The sequence below is a fragment of the Oncorhynchus keta genome, chromosome 31, assembly GCF_023373465.1.
Source record: "Oncorhynchus keta strain PuntledgeMale-10-30-2019 chromosome 31, Oket_V2, whole genome shotgun sequence".
Taxonomy (NCBI): Eukaryota; Metazoa; Chordata; class Actinopteri; order Salmoniformes; family Salmonidae; genus Oncorhynchus; species Oncorhynchus keta.
In genome coordinates this window covers 4,809,068-4,825,228 of record NC_068451.1, presented here as the reverse complement: position 1 = coordinate 4,825,228, position 16,161 = coordinate 4,809,068, and the positions used below count along the sequence as shown (strand labels likewise).

General features: G+C 44.2%; 1 protein-coding gene across 2 annotated transcripts in view; it reads left to right on the top strand.

Annotated features, from left to right (window-relative positions):
- The window catches only part of LOC118364027 (zinc finger protein 407-like), a 205,493-nt gene that overhangs the window by 111,223 nt on the left and 78,109 nt on the right, over positions 1–16,161 (top strand). For both annotated transcript variants that reach the window (XM_052489340.1, XM_052489341.1), the window contains exons 6-8: positions 5,171–5,254; positions 6,714–6,834; positions 15,575–15,753. In XM_052489340.1, coding sequence (XP_052345300.1) covers positions 5,171–5,254; positions 6,714–6,834; positions 15,575–15,753 — 384 coding nt within the window. The remainder of the gene's footprint in view (positions 1–5,170; positions 5,255–6,713; positions 6,835–15,574; positions 15,754–16,161) is intronic.

Below are 16,161 nucleotides of genomic sequence, written 5' to 3'. Positions count from 1 at the left end.
TTCTATTAATGGGCAGACAGGGATGGGATGGGGGGGTGTGACAGAGCCAGACGTTGCCGTATCATCGCAATCCCATTCCAGCACACTGGCGAGTTGACACACTCTAAAATATGATCGGCGTGTGTGAACTGTTTGAACGTTATAAATGGTCTCCTTCACAAGGGTCAGCTGCAATACTAATAAAATAAGTAGGAAACTAACAGTTGAACTAATCACTCCCAGGTGACATGTGGCTGTAAGTAATTGGGGAGATCTTTGTTACGTCCCTGGGTCTGGGTTGTGTGTGTTGCGGGCGGGAAGAGGATAGATCGGACCACTGGTAGGGGGTGTTGAGGAAAGTAGCGTGGGACAACGTTTGAGTGTGTGTCAGCAGAGATACCCAAGATAATGTAGCGCCCAAGATAATTAAGGTGTTTGAATTGTTGGCCCCTACGCTATTACGTGTAAAGCTGTTGTGCAAACAGTGTTTGAGATGTGCTACAGCACTAATCATGAAATGGAATTCTGTCTTTAAGTAGTGTATGTTCTCAGTCCTGTGGCATTTGAATGTTTTCGTTGTGACGAGAGAATGAATCTCTATAAAAACACACGTGTGCTGCTACCATTCATTTGACTGTGACTGTGGCAGAAGCAGTCATAGTGAGGGACGTCCTATTTTTCCTCTGTGTGTGAACAAGTCGTGAGCCTGCAGTCATGTCTCTAACTGTATTCATTGTTCTGGGGCTGATTTGTGTGTTTTCTATGTTAATCACTCCCCTCACACCCCCAATGTCTGAGGAAGAGGAGGAGGATGGGGGGGTGTTAGGAGGAGGGGAGGTAGCGTCAGCCGCCAGGGTCATTTGTAACGGCTGATGAATGAGCGACTCAAATAAATAAATAAATCAAACATGTCCCAACCCGCCCCAGCCTTTTCCCCCAGCTCTTCCGCAGAGGGACCGTGGCAGTGCCGTTTGCCGCGACAGGGCCACAATTGATTTCCTCATTGCCTCAGTTTGTCGCTTAATCTGGCGATATGCTGATATATCTTCGCACTATGTCAATTAATTTCCCTGAGAAATGAGGCACAAAATGGCGAGCCACATCAATACAGCGGGCGGATTCTGTGTCGGAAAATTAAGCGGTAAAATGAATTGCCCTCCCAACCGCAACCCTGCTAAAACATAACTAATGAGGGAGGCAATTATAGCTGCATGCAGACTCCTCCGGGGTTCTTTAAAACACAGATATAGGCATCGGGCGCCCAGACACACATATATCAAATCAAATGTTATTTATCAAATGCTTCGTAAACAACAGGTGTAGCTTAAAAATGAGATCCGGACGGGCCCTTCCCGAAAGTGTAGAGCTGGAGAAAATAGAGAAAGGAGTAATAACACATAATAGTAAACGTCCTAAGAAATGCACCGTGAGTAACGATAACTTGGCTGTATACACGGGGGCATCAGGATCGATGTGCGGGGGTACGAGGTACTATCTGCAGTACATGTAGGAATAGAGTGACTAGGCAACAGGATGGATAATAAACAGTAGCAGTGTATGTGATTCAAAAACACACACCCACACTTCAAAGTACTTTTTAATAAGTATTGCAATAAGTGGATTTATTTTGTTAAGGGTAGAGGGAGTACCAGAAGAATGAGAACAAAGAATAGTTGTGGAGTGATAAACTGACTCAAAGTTTTATAAGCCCACACGAGAGATGAGCTTTAACCTGTGTGTGTGTGTGTGTAATCTGGGGTACGTTTTGTGTGTGACCGTGCTTTTGTCTGATCTGCGTTATGTTCTGTGTGTCTCCGTGAGCGAGTTGTGTGTGTGTGTGTGTGTGTGTGTGTAGGGGCCCTGTGCTCAGTATCTTTAGCCTGCTGGAACCCCTGGTGTTGACAAGGACCCGCCACTGCCCTGTCCCCCACCAACCCCGTCCTCCCCTCGGTCCTCAGAGGGCTCACCGCCATCGAACAGCAGATGAAAAGCACACGTAATTTATCGCCAGCATTTCCTCCTCAAGAATAATTGTGGCGACCGCGACTGGGCGCGGGAATCGATGGCTATGGATTTTTCCGTGGTGGGGTCTTGTAGCATGGGGCATAATGAGAGATGGAAGGGCGACGGGTGGAATCGGGGGGTGATGGGGGGGAGAAGGGAACGAGGGGTCTGTTTTTCTGATAGGAACTGAGGAGGAGGCAGACCTAACGCTCCCCTAACAGTCTGCTAACGTTCCCCCTAACATTCCCCTAACGTTGCCCTGAAGGTTTCAATGCCGACAAGGAGAAAGAGAAGAAGAAGGGCAATTTTAAAAGCCCAGGGATTTTATAATTCCAGAATGAACAAATAGGAATCCTCTTTAAGACCTATTTAAGACTGGTGGATTTCTCTTCTTAAGTGGCACTGCGTTAAAACACTCCTCACAGTCGAGTGGCTTTAAATGGGAGTAATACGAGGCTCCTCTCTCTCTCTCTCTCTCTCTCTCTCTCTCTCTCTCTCTCTCTCTCTCTCTCTCTCTCAATGTTGTTATTTCTCTCTCTCTCTCTCTCTCTCTCTCTCTCTCTCTCTCTCTCTCTCAATGTTGTTATCTCTCTCTCTCTCTCTCTCTCTCTCTCTCTCTCTCTCTCTCTCTCTCTCTCTCTCTCTCTCTCTCTCTCTCTCTTGTTATTTCTCTCTCTCTCTCTCTCTCTCTCTCTCTCTCTCTCTCTCTCTCTCTCTCTCTCTCAATGTTGTTATTCTCTCTCTCTCTCTCTCTCTCTCTCTCTCTCTCTCTCTCTCTCAATGTTGTTATTTCTCTCTCTCTCTCTCTCTCTCTCTCTCTCTCTCTCTCTCTCTCTCTCTCTCTTTCTCTCTCTCTGTGGATTCAATAAAAGCTGTTATCCGAAGTGAAAAACACTACTTCCCCTCTGCGTGAAGTTGTCACCTCGATGCATTAGCAATGCACAGCGAGAATTCAAACTTTGGGATTGAGATGAGCAGTTGCGTGATAGTGTGTGTGCGTGCTTGTGCTCTTGTGTGCATGGGTTCATGCACATGCTGCATGTGTCCGTGTGTGTGTCTGTCTGCGAGGGCATGCATACCTGTGTGTGTGTGTGTGTGTGTGTTGGTGTCTGTGTGTGTGCGTGCTACTGTACCCATATTAAAAATTTATATTTTGTGGACATTACTGTAGTATTTACTACAGTGTTTTTTTGTTGTGAATAATACTGCAGAATTTACTAGAGTATTCTACAGCATACGGCAACATTATATAGCAAGTACTACACTCGATTGAGGGAAACTACAGTGTGTAGTATAGTATTCTACAGTGTATAGTTTACGACAGAACTCTATAGTAAGTACTGTAGTATTCCTCAGCATGTGGGCAGCTACAGCATGTGGGCAGCTACAGCATGTGGGCAGCTACAGCATGTGGGCAGCTACAGCATGTGGGCAGCTACAGCATGTGGGCAGCTACAGCATGTGGGCAGCTACAGCATGTGCCTTGTGTCCTGGAGGCAGACAGGCCAAAGCTCTGCCGTCTGTCTAATCAGAGCCGTTTCCTGCTGAGGCGAGCTGGTGTAATTAGCAATGGGCAGCAACAGGTTAGCACTGAGGCACAGCACCATACTAAGCCTCTGTCATATAAGCGCTGTTATTAACACCTGTAGGTCTATGTCCTTAGATCACAATGTCTATTTAGCTAAAGAAAATGGGATGTTTTGTCACGTGCACCGGATAGGTGCAGCCGTAGTAGTACGGCGACCCTGGAGCAAATTGGAGGTTATAAGTGCCTTGCTCGTGGACACATCGACAGATTTTTCACCTTGACGGCTCGGGTATTTGAACGAGCAAGCCTTTGGCTACCGGCCCAGCGCTCTAACCGCTAGGCTACCTGTCGCCCAACACAAGGAATTGTTTTAAGATGGTTGTAAAATGTATCATTTAGCCATTTCATTTCGAATTTGAGGTACAATTGTAGGTACAAGAAAAAAAGATATACAAAAATGATTTGATAAAACGTTGAATTTGGAATTTACTGCTAAAGCCCATAGAAACACATTGAATAATACATTTATTAGTACATGGCAAAACAGAGGGTCCAAACATGTATCATAAGGAATAAGTCTGTCCTGTATCTGAGAGATATAAGATGTTCGGTCACATTATTAGTGGCACATTTGACCCCCTATGCGCTTTTTGCCATTTCTACAGCCCGATACTGGGTTACCTTCAGATGACTCTCCTGAAGCTTGTGTGCGTCGTAGAGCAGAACAACCAACACCTTCAAAAGGAAAGTCTCCTCTTTTGATATTCGTGGCATATTAGTTCGGTCGGTTTTGTGAGGAGAAGACCTCTTTGAAATGAGCACGTCCGCGACAGGGGGTTCAGACAACTGCCGTAAAGCTTGTTGATGTCGTAGAGCCAAACAACCAACACTGTTATAAACATCCGTTATACTGGGTATAGACCATCACCTGGGTCCTGTTCAATAGAGAGGAAACATTTTGAAATATAAAAAGGGGGGGGTACATTCTGAACTGGACGACATGTTTTGTCGTCCAGTTGCCAAACGTTTTGCATGTCGAGCAAATAAATACTCATACTGATGATCCAGTGTCCTCAGAGTCATGTTTGTGTTGCAATCAGCCTGCCTTACACCCCCCCTCCGCCCCATCCTCCTCCTGCTGTGTCTGTGTTGAGAGACAGAGCGCGTGAGCCATCAGGCTGTTAATGACAGTGCCAGATGCAGGGGAAGAGGGAGAGAGAGGAAGCACACTTGCGCAGTAAAAAACCCACTGGAGTGATCAGCTCAGCCCCATCTGGAAGGCATCGGCCAGAAATGAAGTTGTACAAAACCATCCCATTGATAATAAAGCTAATTTTTATGGCTCTGACAAGTATGTAATTATGTTCAGCGGTGCTTTTCAGATTTTATCACAGTCAATAAACCACACTGGCAATTTCCGTCCCATTTGACATATTTACACGGATACATTTGATTGGAGGAATTAGTTAACTGTGAGAGCCTTGATGGATATACACTAGTGATCTGTGACTTTTCCCTCCGCTTTCATCTGTTAATGAACACCCCCCTCCCTCTCTCTCTCTCCCCCCTCTCTCTCTGTGTCGATGATGTTGTCCCTACTCCTTCTTCCTCTGTTGACTCTGTAATGTTCTCTGACCCCCTCATTCCCGCCCCCTACAGGAGAGAAGTCCTTCCTGTGTGATCTCTGTGGTTTTGCGGGTGGCACGCGACACGCCCTCACCAAACATCGCCGCCAACACACAGGTAAGCCGCACGACCCTAGAGCTGCACACATCTAGCGTCTGACACACAGGCACACGCACACGCACACACACACACACACACACACACACACACACACACACACACACACACACACACACACACACACACACACACACACACACACACACACACACACACACACACACACACACACACACACACGGTCATCATTGCTGCTACTATTTATTATTATTCATCTAAGCTGCTCAACCATGTCACTATTATTTCTGACACACACACACACACACACACACACACACACACACACACACACACACACACACACACACACACAGTCTGACATGTTTGCTGTCAGTGATAGACATGTGTAGCAGTATGGATGACTGAATCTGAGATTTTTAATTTAGGTTATCATTTCACCATGTCATTCTATCGCTTAGGAAAATTGCGTTTTTCAGATAGGCCGTCAATAACAAGTGCTTTTTGGATATTGGGAAAGTGAAACAAATCCTGTTAACCGTTCGCCTGGCAGGCGCCCAAGGATCAAGCGCCCCGTTATAAATATTCATTTAGATATTCATATTTTTTATTTTATTTTTGCTGTCGCATTTTGACAGTCATTTAAATTTCCCCAATGCTCTTACTTTTTGTCCTCTCTTGTCCCCTGTTGTCAAGTGTCAATTCCAATAAATACACCTCGCCAATCTATTGTCGGACACACTGTCTGAACTACAGGTGTAATCAGTGAGTGTGTCTCTCTTTTTCAGGTCAGACTTGGGTTCAAATACGATTTGAAGTCCTTGAAATGCTTTAGATGACTGAGTCTCAACTGTTTTTGCCTCGGGACCCAAATTTAACCAGGTTGTGTCAGTCGCGACCCAATATCTGCACGGCAGAAAATAATTGTCAAAATACGATCTGTAAAAAAATGTTTTTTAAATGGTATGTTGTTAGTGAACGTAGCAAATAAATGACAAGGGAACAACATTCCCCGTTCTTTCATTGACAATAATAACAATTCTCCCATATTTTTGATGAAGAATGTTAATAAATTCACTAGTTTGAGAGCACAAAATCAACCACAAAATAACACTGCTAATAGCCCTATGTTGAAAATACTGTGATTGAAGAAAAGAAAAAAATTTGCTCAGACACCTGTGACCCATTGACAATCGCTGCTTTAGGTGGCCTTGATTGAGCTTCCCTGGCACAATTGAATCATTGGAATAGTCACAAAATTGCAAACCCCGCTAACCAGGCAGGATCAAGCAAATTCTCAAAAGTATTTGAAAGATTTCAACCACTTTCCTACTAGCACTGACTTTGCTGAATAACTATTTTGTTAAGGTGCTATGACTGTGTTAGAGTGAACTTCTGCTTGAGATGGACAGTGATTCTGTATCTCTCTCTGTCCGTCTGTCCGTCTTTCTATCCACCGTCCTCATCTTCTCTGTCTGTCTCTCTGTCCGTCCCCCAGGAGAACGGCCTTTCAAGTGTCAGCTGTGCGGCTTCGCCTCCACCACCCAGTCCCACTTGACCCGCCACAAGCGAGTGCACACAGGGGAGAAGCCCTACCGATGCCCCTGGTGCGACTACAGGTACCGGCTCATTGGGCTCGCCCACGCATGGATGGATAGATGGCAGGGGTTGATGGCAGGGGTTGATGGGCAGGAGGACTGGGGGTTTAATCACACCAGCATGCGCGCACACACACACACACACACACACACACACACACACACACACACACACACACACACACACACACACACACACACACACACACACACACACACACACACACACACACACACACACACACACACACACACAGGTCGGATCTCCCACAGGCTTCATCATCTCATCTCATCACTCTGCAATCATCAGCAGGCTACAGCAGCCAGCCACGGGCAGGTCTCTGTCATTAAAACACCATCACAGACCATCAGTAATTACACAGGAAATTGTCGGTGAAATTGGAAAAACTTTTGGCCACGTTGCACTTCTCCATCTCGCTTCTCTTCCTCTTCTTCATCCTCTTCCTCCCCCTTTCAGGTGTGGTGGAAGTGTGAACGGAATGCTCCTGGCATTGGTTTTAGAGAAACCAAAATGACATGCACAGGCTGTTTGTTGTGGTTTGCTCTATAAGGATCTGTACGGCTGTTTGTTGTGGTTTGCTCTATAAGGATCTGTACGGCTGTTTGTTGTGGTTTGCTCTATAAGGATCTGTAAGGCTGTTTGTTGTGGTTTGCTCTATAAGGATCTGTACGGCTGTTTGTTGTGGTTTGCTCTATAAGGATCTGTACGGCTGTTTGTTGTGGTTTGCTCTATAAGGATCTGTACGGCTGTTTGTTGTGGTTTGCTCTATAATGATCTGTACGGCTGTTTGTTGTGGTTTGCTCTATAAGGATCTGTAAGGCTGTTTGTTGTGGTTTGCTCTATAAGGATCTGTACGGCTGTTTGTTGTGGTTTGCTCTATAATGATCTGTACGGCTGTTTGTTGTGGTTTGCTCTATAAGGATCTGTAAGGCTGTTTGTTGTGGTTTGCTCTATAAGAATCTGTACGGCTGTTTGTTGTGGTTTGCTCTATAAGGATCTGTACGGCTGTTTGTTGTGGTTTGCTCTATAAGGATATTTACGGCTGTTTGCTGTGGTTTGCTCTATAATGATCTGTAAGGCTGTTTGTTGTGGTTTGCTCTATAAGGATCTGTAAGGCTGTTTGTTGTGGTTTGCTCTATAAGGATCTGTAAGGCTGTTTGTTGTGGTTTGCTCTATAAGGATCTGTACGGCTGTTTGTTGTGGTTTGCTCTATAATGATCTGTACGGCTGTTTGTTGTGGTTTGCTCTATAAGGATCTGTAAGGCTGTTTGTTGTGGTTTGCTCTATAAGGATCTGTACGGCTGTTTGTTGTAGTTTGCTCTATAATGATCTGTAAGGCTCTTTGTTGTGGTTTGCTCTATAAGGATCTGTACGGTTGTTTGTTGTGGTTTGCTCTATAAGGATCTGTAAGGCTGTTTGTTGTGGTTTGCTCTATAAGGATCTGTACGGCTGTTTGTTGTGGTTTGCTCTATAAGGATCTGTACGGCTGTTTGTTGTGGTTTGCTCTATAAGGATCTGTAAGGCTGTTTGTTGTGGTTTGCTCTATAATGATCTGTACGGCTGTTTGTTGTGGTTTGCTCTATAAGGATCTGTACGGCTGTTTGTTGTGGTTTGCTCTATAAGGATCTGTACGGCTGTTTGTTGTGGTTTGCTCTATAAGGATCTGTAAGGCTGTTTGTTGTGGTTTGCTCTATAATGATCTGTACGGCTGTTTGTTGTGGTTTGCTCTATAAGGATCTGTAAGGCTGTTTGCTTTGGTTTGCTCTATAAGGATCTGTACGGCTGTTTGCTTTGGTTTGCTCTATAAGGATATGTACGGCTGTTTGCTTTGGTTTGCTCTATAAGGATCTGTAAGGCTGTTTGCTTTGGTTTGCTCTATAAGGATCTGTACGGCTGTTTGCTTTGGTTTGCTCTATAAGGATATGTAAGGCTGTTTGAATTGGTTTGCTCTATAAGGATCTGTACGGCTGTTTGCTTTGGTTTGCTCTATAAGGATATGTAAGGCTGTTTGAATTGGTTTGCTCTATAAGGATCTGTACGGCTGTTTGCTTTGGTTTGCTCTATAAGGATCTGTACGGCTGTTTGCTTTGGTTTGCTCTATAAGGATATGTACGGCTGTTTGCTTTGGTTTGCTCTATAAGGATATGTACGGCTGTTTGAATTGGAATGAACTCTTCAGATACTTGTCTGCAAAACAGAAGAAAAACTCAAATAAAACTGAGATTATCCAATCTAGTTTCATACCCCCCCAAAAGCTCAATATTCCTAAACATTAATGGGACCACAATACCAATTGCCATTCTTTGTTGTTTGCCATAGCTTAGAATCACTTTGGCTACAAGTTACTCTACCATGGTGAAGCTTGTCTTCTTCAGGAAGGCAATGGTTTAGCATGTGAGGTGTTATATCATATTTCACTTATTCATACCTATTTTTGCACTCAATTCACATTCTATTTATCAAGGATGAGTAGTATTTGACGTTTAAAAGCACTGTGGGGAGGCGACAGAGGGAACCAGATCAACTGCTCCTCTAGCTGATACCAAATGATTGTTACAGATTGTGGCAAATGAAACAGCAAATTAGAAGACCAATTAACATTTTTGGTTTGGCCCCCGGGGGTACGGATGGCAGAGGGAGGGGCTGGAGAGGGGAGCAGCTCGCAACCCCTGCTGGGCTCCTAATGTGTGTAGGAGGAATTGAACACGGGCACCAGGCAGTCACGAGGGCCCTAACTCTGTGCTCTGCTCTTCCACCCTGAATACATTTGTAAACCTCCAATGGCTCAACTGCTCAATGACTTTACACAAATAAGGATGCGCTAGTCAAGGCACTGTCAACATTCGACCGTGAACAGGATATCTCATGATATATAGAATTTGATATACCATTATAACGCTTACTTGTTTTGTTACTCATAATTATATTATATTTATCATTATATTTGAATATATTTACTATACTGAACAAAAATATAAACAATTTCTTTTTTTTTTACTGAGTGACAGTTTATAAAAGGAAATCAGTCATTTGAAATAAATTCATTAGGCCCTAATCTATGGATTTTAGATGACTAGGCAGGGGTGCAGCGATGGGTGGGCCTCGGAGGGCATAGGCCCACACACTTGGGAGCCAGGCCCGCCAACTGGGGAGCCAAGCCCAGCCAATCAGAATGAGTTTTTCCCCCAAAAAGGCCTTTATTACAGACATAAATACTCTTCAGTTTCATCAGCTGTCCGGGTAGCTTGTATCAGATGATCCAGCAGGTGAAGAAGCCGGATGTGTAGATCCTGGGCTGGCGTGGTTACACGTGGTCTGCGGTTGTGAGGACGGTTGGATGTACTGCCAATTTCTCTAAAACGAAGTAGAGAAATTAACATTCAATTATCTGGCAAGAGCTCTTGTGGTGGACATTCCTGCAAAGCATGCCAACTGCACACTCCCTCAAAACTTGAGACATCTGTGGCACTGTGTTGTGTGAGAAAACTGCACAGAGGGGCCTTTTATTGTCCCCAGCACTAGGTGCACCTGTGTAATAATCATGCTGGTCAATCAGCTTCTTGATATGACACACGTGTCAGGGGAAAGGAGAAATGCTCCCTAAGAGGGATGTAAAGAAATTTGTGCACAACATTTGAGAGAAATAAGCTTTTTGTGTGCATGGATCTTTTATTTCAGCTCTTGAAACATGGGACCAACACTTTACACACTGTGTTTATATTTTCGTTCAGTGTATATTGTGTATCTCATATTGGTATAAAATAGTAGATGTGTCGCTGACACCTATGAAATCCTCCAATGCAACTTCTTTACCTTATCCTCAAATGAATGTACAATGTACATTTGAATTGTATTATTGACAGTTCAAACAATTATGGTTGGAAGATGCAGGTCATTACTGTCAGATATTATCAATAGTCATATTTCCAAGGGATAACTGGCATAGACGTTCTCAAAGGCTATTTTACAATGATATACCTGTTTTTGCAGTCCAAACCTCATGCCACACCACATTATGACTATTGTTCTCAATGAAGAGACACTCATTACAGCATCATGACTGCCATAATTGATATCCTGCCTTTAATACATTTCTATCAGCATCTTCTGTATGCATATTCTCAATCTGCCTGCCTGTGAAAATAGCTACTTTGAGCTAATACGAGGTAGCGCTAACTTTGAGGACCGCCGCACGGCTGGCGGTGGATGTCGCGGGGCCGGTGACCCTGTGAAGTGTTGGGAGAGGCGGAGAGCAAGGTGTCTCTTTGCCGTCGCAGATACCGGCCTCCATCCTTAAAACACGAAGACGCACATTTAAATCCGCCTCTAACAAACAGCCTCAATTACTAGCCTCATTACCAATGCAGTCGTCGAACGAGGAAAATATGGAAATGTACTAGAAAATTTTTAAAAAGACGCAACGAATCGCGACGATATCTAGGCAGTGGGGTTGATTCCCATGTCGAGTCACTGTGCTCACCGACGTGGAGAATGTTGAAACGCGGCTGTTGGACTAATTAATATTGGCTATCGTAGGAGGACTGTGTGGGTCTTTCTCTTAGCCTGACACCTGCTGACTCCTAAACGCACATTATGCTGTTTTAATATGACAGTTATGCCATTACCATATCTGAGAGATAGAAGCGCTCCCCCGGGATCCCACCCTCACACTGTTCTTTAGAACCTTTTCATATCGGACTCTGAATGGATGCATTTATTCCACTGGCCTGGAATAAGAAATCAGTTAATTTGTCTTGAATATCAATTATTTACTTTTTTTTATTTTTTTACTTAAAAAAAAAAAGATTTATGATTAATCTTATTCTTTTCCTGGCTGTGACAGAGGACTTCTGTGTCTGAAAGAAAGTTTTGAAATAACTTTTAAGTGGTCGAGGAAAATTCTAAATTTAATTTTTGTCGGATAGTTACTTGTTGGATGGTATTTATTGCTACTGTTTGTGTGCTTTACTCATGTTAGGCTGGCTGATACACCATGATTTTTAAAGTTATTGAAAATGTTATTTGCTTTATTTGTGATATTGATATGATTAGGCTTAAGACTTCTTATTATGAGCAAATACCAGTTGCGGAGTCTTGGTCTGTAAAAATGGGGAGGCCCATCCTGTAAAAATGAGGTGGCCCATCCTGTAAAAATGAGGAGGCCCATCCTGTATGGGCTTTAGCATTAGGGGAGGGAAGTTACATCCCTGTGTGCAATCCTTATCCACTTACCCAGGGTCTTAATGGAGCTGTTACCGTACTGAGTACAGACAGACATGTCGACAGCTAAAGACATGGTGAAAAAGAACTGTCCCATTCCTGGAACTCTAAGGAGAACACCTCACATTTTACCCTACCCAACGCAAATCGCTTCATGGAGGGACATTTTCACCATTCACCAGCAGGTGTTCTGATGTGTTTATGTGTGAAACGCAAAAAGGGGCGGGTCCTCTGCATAGTTTTGAGGACATATTAAGTCCTGTAAAGGAAATGGAGCCAGGGCAGGACTACTAAGGCCCTTGATGGAGAGAGGTGTCTTGGGGGAGAGGTGGAAAACAAATTTCTATCGTTGCTTGGCGTGAGCTATGGTACCGTGAAGCTTTATTGTCCCAGCCGAGGTGATAAGGGAGAGTAATTGCATATTATACTGTCCGAGAATGTCAGCCCGAGACCAAGCACGAGTGCCTCATCCATCACGCATGATGCTGTGTGTGCGCGTGTGAAAGTGCCGCAGCTCCTGCACGTGCTTACATGATGTGGTGGGCGTTGGATCTATTGGTGGGGGTTATGTATGTCGGTGTGTGTGAGTGCTATATGTGAGCATGTATTTGAACATGTGTGTGTGTCCTCAGCCCCAGTCCAGGCCTGTGTACATAGTGTCCTAGGGCAGGTTTAGATCGGGCCTGAGACCAGTTTAAGCAGCATAATCAGGGGGACTCTGACTCCCTGAGCTGATGACATTACAGCCAGCATCCAGCATTACCTTACTGCATGACTACTGCCTGCAGCCCCACAGCCCTGCATTTCTACACCACGTCAATACGACACACCTACAACGCTACACTGGTCCTGTATGGCTCAGCTGGTGCTAGTAACACCAAGTCGTAAGTTCAATTCCCACATTTACCTCACCAATTCCCACTTTACCTCACGACACTACTATACCACTTTACCACGCTACACTACTATACCACTTTACATCACAATACTACTATACCACTTCACCTTTCTACACCACTTTACTTTGCTACACTACTATACCACTTTACCTCGCTACACTACTTCACCACTTTACCTCACGACACTACTATACCACTTTACCTCACGACACTACTATACCACTTCACCTTTCTACACCACTTTACTTTGCTACACTACTATACCACTTTACCTCGCTACACAACTTCACCACTTTACCTCACGACACTACTATACCACTTTACCTCGCTACACTACTTTACCACTTTACCTTTCTACACCACTTTACTTTGCTACACTACTATACCACTTTACCACGCTACACTACTTTACCACTTTACCTCACGACACTACTATACCACTTTACCTCGCTACACTACTTCACCACTTTACCTCACGACACTACTATACCACTTTACCTCGCTACACTACTTCACCACTTTACCTCACGACACTACTATACCACTTCACCTTTCTACACCACTTTACTTTGCTACACTACTATACCACTTTACCTCGCTACACTACTATACCACTTTACCTCACGACACTACTACAGCGCTTTACCTCGCTACACTACTTCACCACTTTACCTCACGACACTACTATACCACTTTACCTCGCTACACTACTATACCACTTTACCTCGCTACGCTACTATACCACTTTACCTCGCTACGCTACTATACCACTTTACCTCGCTACGCTACTATACCACTTTACCACGCTACACTACTATACCACTTTACATCACAATACTACTATACCACTTCACCTTTCTACACCACTTTACTTTGCTACACTACTATACCGCTTTACCTCGCTACACTACTACACCACTTTACCTCGCTACACTACTTCACCACTTTACCTCACGACACTACTACACCACTTTACCTCACAATACTACTATACCACTTTACCTTTCTACACCACTTTACTTTGCTACACTACTATACCACTTTACCTCGCTACACTACTATACCACTTTACCTCACAATACTACTATACCACTTTACCTCGCTACACTACTTTACCACTTTACCTCACGACACTACTATACCACTTTAGCTCGCTACACTACTTCACCACTTTACCTCACGACACTACTATACCACTTGATTTTACCTCGCTACACTACTTCACCACTTTACCTCACGACACTACTATACCACTTCACCTTTCTACACCACTTTACTTTGCTACACTACTATACCGCTTTACCTCGCTACACTACTACACCACTTTACCTCGCTACACTACTTCACCACTTTACCTCACGACACTACTACACCACTTTACCTCACAATACTACTATACCACTTTACCTTTCTACACCACTTTACTTTGCTACACTACTATACCACTTTACCTCGCTACACTACTATACCACTTTACCTCACAATACTACTATACCACTTTACCTTTCTACACCACTTTACTTTGCTACGCTACTATACCACTTTACCTCGCTACACTAATAATAATATAATATATATACCATTTAGCGGACGCTTTTATCCAAAGCGACTTACAGTCAGTCATGCGTGCATACATTCTACGTATGGGTGGTCCCGGGAATTGAACCCACTACCCTGGCGTTACAAGCGCCATGCTCTACCAACTGAGCTACAGAAGGACCACTACACTACTACACCACTTTACCTCGCTACACTACTATACCACTTTACCTCACAATACTACTATACCACTTTACCTCACAATACTACTATACCACTTTACCTTTCTACACCACTTTACTTTGCTACACTACTATACCACTTTACCTCGCTACACTACTATACCACTTTACCTCGCTACACCACTACACCTACTGTAGCACAGCCACAGGAGACACATGGGCATCATCCACAGGCATTGGCTTTGAGAGGGGTAGTATTTTCTGTTACTTTTAGTTGAGCGCCATTTTTAAAAACCTCAGCCCACAGAATCACATCTAGTAGCAGGCCAGTGGATACGAGATTTGGTTCAGGGTTCCCGAGGTTACAAACACGGTAGACCTCATCAAAATATGTTATAAAAATGTTGTTTTTAAACTTTCACCCTGTTGCAGGAGTGTCATACCCACATAGTGAAATGTCTGTAACATACAAGAGGAACCAAGGGCTGTGTGGAAACAAGTGTGCATCCACAGCGTGTAAATGTATCTCACAAATTGTAGAACTGTCTATCATTGTTTACCACTTTGCTTACCCCACCCCCAGTTTTTTATTGTGTGTGTGTTGCATCGTCACAGGAGGCTTTAAGAGTCTCTCCAAAAAGGTATACTCCTAAAACATGCTCCCTCAGCCCCACCACTAAATTGTTTGAGTTCAATCCACTTGATTCATTTGGTTAGTGTCATTAGATCAAAACCAAACTGTCAGTACAGGAAACCCTCCAAGGGGAGCATCTATTGTTTGGGGATTTTCTTCTTCTCCTTCCTGCCTTTTTTTTTTTTTTACTCTTCGTTTCATCTTTTTATCTTCTAATTGAAGGAATTATTTATTCTCTAATCACTATCTGTTCATCTCCCAACAGATCCAACTGTGCGGAGAACATCCGAAAGCACATCCTGCACACGGGGAAGCACGAGGGAGTGAAGATGTACAACTGCCCCAAGTGTGACTACGGCACCAACGGCCCCATGGACTTCAGGAACCATCTGAAGGAGCATCACCCCGACATCGAGAACCCTGACCTGGCCTACCTGCACGCAGGTAGGATTACCCTTATCTACACGCACACACAGGTGAACTCGCATAGACACTCAAGCGAGTGAACATACAAACAAACACACACTGATCTTCACTCTGACACTCTCCTCTGGGTAACAGCTCCTCTGACACCTCGCTCGTTCTCTCTCCCTCTCTCTCTCCCTCCTGCTCCTTCCCTCCACCTCCTCCTTCTCTTCTTCCCCCTCCTCCTTCCCTTCTCCTCTACCCCCCCCTCCTCATCCTCTATTGGATCTATCCTTTATATTGAGTGTTCTCACTGTGTCCTTGAAGGCCCCAAATCCAATCTAGAGAGTGAATGTCCTTCTCTGGAAACCGAAAGGACACCTTTTATCCCATTATCCCTATGACCTGGTGCCCTCTGGATAGTAAAGCATGTGGGTTGCTAGCCAC